At 39.4% G+C, this 7,491-nt stretch overlaps 1 protein-coding gene across 1 annotated transcript in view; it reads right to left on the minus strand.

The window, feature by feature from the left end:
* Positions 1-461: 461 nt before the first annotated feature.
* LOC107574515 (stonustoxin subunit beta-like) overlaps positions 462-7,491 on the minus strand; it is an 11,897-nt gene continuing 4,867 nt past the window's right edge. Inside the window, exons 2-3 of the mRNA XM_016260970.1 lie at positions 1,364-1,410; positions 462-1,238 (exon numbers count right to left, since the gene is read on the minus strand). Of these exons, the coding sequence (XP_016116456.1) occupies positions 691-1,238; positions 1,364-1,410 (595 nt within the window). The 3' untranslated portion in view covers positions 462-690. The remainder of the gene's footprint in view (positions 1,239-1,363; positions 1,411-7,491) is intronic.

A 7,491-nucleotide genomic window follows, 5' to 3' on the forward strand; every position in this document is an offset into this window, starting at 1 on the left:
TCATTATATTCATGATACAAACATCCATTCAGATCTGATCTCAAGCTCATTTCTCATCGTCTTTTATTATTTATGCACAAAAACAATAGAGAAAAATGAATGACGTACTTTTCACAAACATGATTCATGTAGAACTTTTCAATTGAAAGAACATTTTGATAGTAATAATACAAATTATTGATGTGACACTACAATAAAAACACAAATGTAGATAAACACACACACACTCTCATGCACACACACACACACACTCACACTGATCTTACTGTCTATAATGGCGCGTTTCCACTGCATGGTACGGCACAGTACGGTTCACTTTTGGGGGGTTTTCCACTGGGTTCAGTACCTGGTACCTGGTACTTTTTTTAGTACCACTTCGGTTGGGGTTCCAAGTGAACCGTACTGTTACCAAAACGTGACGATTAAACTCTGCTGATCACGGATTGGCCGGAGAGAATCGTCACTACCTGCGTCACTGAACTTGCAGTGGAAACGCAAACCGAGTCGTACCACGCAGTGGACAAGCGCCATATATGAGGATTTCTGACACATTTATTCTGACTGTTATTTCAGTGTCAGAAGTTGAGCTGCAGTATTAATGTCATGAAGAGACTATAACATCTCACTGTCACTGATTTATCATGCAGCTCAAAGCATTATGGGTAGAATCTCTCCTCAGTCTCTGATTCTTTAACACAGTTTCACTGATGATTCATAATAAACCCCAAACCCAGGATAGAGCGTCTGAGTGAATGTGGTCTGGACTGTGTGGATGAGGCTCATTGTGTCAGAGACGCTATAGAAGGACAGAGTTCCTGCACTGTGATCCACAAACACTCCTATTCTACTGATATCATCATCATACACTCCTATTCTACTGATGATGATGGGCCTCACAGGGAGACGAGTCTTTATGTTATTGTGTCTGAATGAGTAACTGGAGGGACGGCAGATCAAACTCCAGGACTGATCATTACGTCCAAACACACACTCAACACCTCTCTTCCTGCTGATGCTCTTATATGACACTGATATAAACACAACACCACTCCACTCAGTTTCCCAGTAACAGCGTCCACACACACTCTCTCTACACAACACCTGAAGCACACGATCAAATCTGTCTGGATGATCAGGATACGACTGTTTCTCTTCCACAAGTGTCACCTTTCTGTTCTCCTCAGACAGACTGAGACGAGTGTTTGCTGTGTTTGGATCCAGTGTGAGAAAACAGCCATCTGAACACAAGAACAGAGACATTAATAACAACAACAATCACTACAGCTGTGTGTGTGTTTTATATATGAGTGTGTGCGCGTGTGTGAGAGAGAGAGAGTGTGTGTGTGTGTGTGTGTAGACGTACATTTCTTTAGTCCTGCTGTAATCCTGGATTCTCCTCCATGATCCACACTAGAAAACACACAGAAGTTTTAGTTTGACAGATTTAAAAATATTAGACAGAAATGAAGTTTAAATAAGTGGTTGCTATGGTACTTGGGGTGGTTGCTATGCTGTTGATAACATGTTAAGGGTGGTTGCTAGGCAGTTGCTAGGGCACACAGGGTGGTTGCTAGGGTCTCGCTATGCAGTTGCTAGTATTATCATCACATTGCTAGCATGTTTTGGAATGGTTTAGCATGTTCTAGGCTTGATTGAGTCTCAAGGGATTGTGGGAGTTTAGATTAGAATTTTGTCAGCTGGAGTTTGAATAGTCGTGGCTCATCTGAACATTCCGTCAGTGTAAGTCTGTTTTTATCAGTGGTCAGCAGCTGGTGAAGCATTTTGACATAATGAAATAAATAAACGCCAAGCGCTATTTTCTAACAAGATCAAATGTATATCAAGCACATCAAGGTCAGCTCAGAAGAGCTCTCAGCGGTCCTATAGCACCACGGGTTGTTACTACAGTTAACAGTTGCTACAGTCAGGCGTGCAATGAAGAGAGCAGAGAGCGGACAGATGAAACTTTCAGTGAGTGAAAAGTCCTTAAGTCTTACATTTAGTTGTATCAAATTTAAGGCATTAAAAGTCTTAAATAGTACAAGAAAGTCTTAAGGATTTTTAGGAGGTCTTAAACGTGGGGATGGTAAGATGAGAATTGCGATACGGATTAATATGATGATAAAACTTCAAAAGCCTCTGATTTAATTGAATATGAGCGCTGCACGTTTCAGAGTCAGCTGCTGCGCTGCTTTGTGTTCTGCTGTTACCGGGGAAACCGCTGTGTTTCTGCTGTTCCAAAAGCGCCTCCTGCTGGCAGAGAATGAATGCGCATTTTTATTAAGCCCGTCCGCTGTTGTTGTTCAGACCAATGTGAAAATCAACCCATGTTTTCATGCAAACACGCAGAGTTGTAAATGTGAACTGGTGGATCAACAAGAAGCTAATGCATTATAAAAATTTAAAACATTCAGACAGTAAAATATATTGATGTATTATTTAATTAATAGGCTATAATTGATTGATAATAATAATTTAAATTAATATAGCCTAATAATTGATACTTTTGCCTCCATTTTCTTAAAAAAAATGGTTTAAAGGCTGAAATGTGAAGTTAATCATTTTAAAAACCTTTTTGTTTTTGTGAAAACTTGTATCTGAACTCGAAATCATGCTTTTTACAGTCATTTTAATTTTATTTGTGCAGGTCTTAAAAAGTCTTAAATATGAGCTTAAATATCCTGCAGATACCGTGGTCTGCCAGAAACCACCAATTTATGTTTTAGATAGGCCTATATAACTGTCCGGACCTCGGCTGGTGAGGAGAGTTCATTACTGGACCTCGAGCAGCTTTAGTTGAAGACCCCTGGCCTGTGGGATTTTTATGGTTTTATCTTTTTCTTTAATTTATTCTTTATTTTCAGGTGATTCTCAGAGACTGAACTGGTTTAAAGCGCAGAGATTCTGCAGCAATAAAATCGTCTCGGTTACGTATGGTAACCCTCGTTCCCTGAAGGAGGGAACGGAGACGTCACGTCGGATGACCGACGAAATTGGGATCTCGCTTAGAGGGAACCTCCCTTGTATGGGGTCGTGGTTAGCAGCAATTGCAGCGACATACACTTTCAGGGTGGAGGGAGACAGCCTTCCCGCGGCCAGCTGTGTGCCAGTGCGTCCGTGCCGAGTGTTCCATGGTGATGCGTCATGCTTGTTACGTGACACACCACGGCCACAATAACACTGTATGACAGAAGCATCGCTTTTATTTTGTTTTTTTTATTTGTGTATCTGATATGAATTAAACACATCGGCAAATTAAATTTGAATGGATTGTTATTGTTGCTTCCATAGACATGTGTGTATTTTACGAACTCTAAATGTATTGTTTTACTAGTACTTATGTGTATTTAAATAAGATTTTTCAAAAAGGTAAAAAAAAATTGCATTATGTGGTTAAGAACACTGCATAGTTGTGATTATATGACAAGCGTAGTGCACTTCTCTCTCTAGCTCAGCGTCAGCTAAAGCGCGAAAGCACAGTTTGAATTTGGCGGTTATGTGACGTCACCGAACATTCTAAATCCCATCTGTGGGACCGTACCGCTCAAAGGGTTAAGTTCACCCCTAAATTTCCCTTAAACTTAAGGGTGTTGCTGAAAATAACACTTCAGGGTTACTTAAAGGGGTAATATGATGCTGCTAAAAAGAACATTATTTTGTGTATTTGGTGTAATGAAATGTGTTTATGCGGTTTGAAGTTAAAAAAACACATTATTTTCCACATACTGTACATTATTGTTTCTCCTCTATGCCCCGCCTTTCTGAAACGCGTCGATTTTTACAAAGCTCATCGGTCTGAAAAGCGAGGTGTGCTCTGATTGGCCAGCTATCCAGTGCGTTGTGATTGGCTGAATACCTCAAGCGTGTGATGGAAATGTTACGCCCCTCACCATACTGTTGTATTCCCTCAGTGACCAGCACAGATCAGCTCTAGGCATGACGAAGCGGATATCGTCCTCTTTTGGAAAACCAAACAAAGTAGTTTCGCTTTCACAATGAAACACTCAGCGTCTTCATGACATGGCGGCGGCAACAATACTACAGCGAGAATAAAAGTTACGCCTTCTTTCTTTGCGTGAACATTTGGGCGGCATTATGCAAATCTTCCCACAGAGGTAGGTAGGTATGTTGGGGCATGTTAGAACGAGCTGTTTTAGGTAGGTGTGGCTGATTCTTAACTTTTAACTTTTATAAAGAATATCTCTTTGGATTTGAGACTTTAATCTTTGCAACTTTACAGATCTTCTTTATGCACCAAGAGCTTGTAACACTCCAAAGAGAAAGGAAAAATTGAAATCGCATCGTATGACCCCTTTAAGGGTTTCTTTAAGTGAAACATAAACCTGTAGAATTTCCCCTATGTGTCTATTTTAAAGTAATCCCTTAAAAAACGTTAAGTGTTGCATAAAGCCCCTTAATGTTAATTTCCCTAAGTATAACTTAAGGTTTGAAAAACTTTAACCTTAAAGGTTACACGGACACAAATAAAAACATGGCTGAGTTTATGGAACCAGCTGAAGATGAGTAAGTGCCAAGGCGATTTTGATTTTGTAATGATATTACGCAGCGCCTGAAAATAGGCTGACTTCCATCAACATAACCAATGTGACCACCTGCTTGCACAGGGAGCGTGCTGGGGACTATTTTCAGGTGCTGTGTAATATCATTGCGTCTGCTGCACACATGGTACGGCAGCAAAGTTCCTTGATCATTACGCTGGAATGAGAGTATAGTTCCTAGCCATATCGGCCTAGAAAATCACAACTTTTCATTTTCCGTCGGTCTTAGTACACGGTGTAACTACAGAATAGTCACGTTTTAAATAGGACAAATATAGAAACTCTTTGGTCATTTTTGAGTGAGATGCTAACGGTCTAATCAGATTCAATGATCTATGCTAAGCTACAGCTAAAAGTGCTACCGCCAGACCCGGAGATCGACTGAATGGATTCGAAAATGGTAAAACTCAACTGTTTAACTCTAGGGGAGTTGGAAAATTTTCAACTATTTTCAAAAATAGTGGAGTGTTCCTTTAAGATGCACAGAAGCACAATTTACACCTAATCTGAGGCTGGTAACAGCAATGCTACTCGTCTCCAGCGCCCGTGCGTATGACGAACTGTTATCGGCAGCAGGTGATGCAACATGCCATTCTCTCCGTGCTCAACTGCTTCAAAGACTTTAGATATACCAGAGACGGTGCACTCCTATTACTTATAAATAGTAGAAAATGTAACACGCAATATGGCGGAATAGACCTGCCTTTTCAATAAAAGAGCCGATCACCAATTGATAAAGTCATTGCGTCACTGCAGCTGCCGTTAGAAGCCCCAGTTGCTATAGAAACAGTCATTGTTCTAAGACACGCGCTAGGACTGTGCATGCGCATTGGCTGGTCTAGCCTAAAAAATAAGCTTTTGTAATGCTATTGGAACATAAAAAAAACAACATTTATGAGGCAGTTGTTGTCAGATTTTATTAGTGATTTCAAATATGAAATTTAATCATAAGGTTGGTGAAAAAAGATAGGAGCTGCACTTGCATGCCTGAGAAGTATTTCAAAGATGGCTGCCGAGTGAAATGACTTGTCTTAAAGGGACTTTGGCTGTTTCTCAATTACAAGAACACAAAGAACTGACTTATTTTCTTTGTGAAAAGTGAGCAGATTAATTGATAGTAATATGAATTCTGCTACAGTTACTACTGGCATCTGATATAAATAATTATAATTAATTTTAATGAATTGTAATTATGTATATACATTTCCCTTGTGAGCTAATTTGCTACATCCAAGAATTTATAAAATATTCAAATTAAAACAAATAATTACTTGTAAAACTACGCGTTTATTTTATATATATATATATTACTGAAGCACATGAAAGTGCAACATAATTTACGTCACACAGGCAGTTAGCATCTGTTTCTATGGGCCACTACATGTAAACCACCCTCCATATTGGAACATCAAAGCCAGTATGTGAACACTCGACTGTGACTGTTGACCATGTGTCTGCAAACACATATATACATATCTATATCAGCAATAAACTTCAGCTGATGATTTTGTTAAACGAACACAATATAACAACACAAAGGTGTTTAGCTGTAAAAGTCCAAAACAGCGCTAATGTGAAGAGAACCAGGCTGATTACATCAGAGATGGAAAAGAGAAAGCCTGAATTATTCAGTCCAGTGTGTGTTTGCCTTTAAAACACGAGCCCGGTCATATTCAGTGATTATTTCCTCAGACATCGCACTGTGTCTGAAATACAGACTGAACGGAAGATCAAAACATCCCACCGCTGAATGGCCAGATGAGGCGCAAACTATGCTTCTCGGCTGGATAAAGGAAACCAGCATCTCACTAGTAAAGTTGTAATGGATGAGGATTGCAATCAAGGTAATGCCAATTGTGGTGACATACAGGAGTTGTACAGAAAGCACGTTTGAGTCTGTTTTATTGATGCACAATCAAACCATTTATGTGTGCTCTCAACACACTGATTTTCTCAGCACATTGTATTTATACACAGACACATTTCAGTACATTTGTGTTGTTTCCACACAGATTCAGGATAATGGTTTGATTTGTCATGTGCTGTGTTTAGTAATACTGAATGGATCTGTGTCCTGTAGTAGATATACAGTGGGTACGGAAAGTATTCAGACCCCCTTAAATTTTTCACTCTTTGTTATATTGCAGCCATTTGCTAAAATAATTTAAGTTAATTTTTTTTCCTCATTAATGTACACACAGCACCCCATATTGACAGAAAAACACAGAATTGTTGACATTTTTGCAGATTTATTAAAAAAGAAAAACTGAAATATCACATGGTCCTAAGTATTCAGACCCTTTGCTGTGACACTCATATATTTAACTCAGGGGCTGTCCATTTCTTCTGATCAGCCTTGAGATGGTTCTACACCTTCATTCGAGTCCAGCTGTGTTTGATTATACTGATTGAACTTGATTAGGAAAGCCACACACCCTGTGAATTTGAGATTTTTTTTACATTTGTTTATTTGGTGTCCTTTTGGAATCTCCAAAAAGAGTGTGATTAATTGTGATTAACTGCGTTGAAAAATATGTGAAGAGGAAATGAGAGGACAAAGTTAAACCTGGCATGGAAGTTGCCTTTCTTCCCTATTGTGGCATATATCCAACTGAAATGGCTTCTGGAACAAGAAAATCTGTTACTCTGTGTCTACACCAGACACGAGCGGCACGACACAACTAAAGATAATAGAGCTCATTATAGAACCCATTATAATATTATTTTGTCGACATTTGATGCAGTGCTCATTCTATTTCTAACAAACTCCAAGTGCTCACGCTGCTTCTGACGTAAAAAAAGAAATAGTTTGGAATGTTTGCTTTGTCACAGCCAGTATAGATATGATGTTTTCTTTCATGGGAACTTCGAACCGCGTCCTCTAGGGGTCGCTATGGGGAATGCCTCGTCGTGACCCGTGTCTGAAGCATAC

The sequence above is a fragment of the Sinocyclocheilus grahami genome, unplaced genomic scaffold (genome assembly GCF_001515645.1).
Source record: "Sinocyclocheilus grahami isolate Dianchi unplaced genomic scaffold, SAMN03320097.WGS_v1.1 scaffold2257.1, whole genome shotgun sequence".
NCBI classification, from domain to species: domain Eukaryota; kingdom Metazoa; phylum Chordata; class Actinopteri; order Cypriniformes; family Cyprinidae; genus Sinocyclocheilus; species Sinocyclocheilus grahami.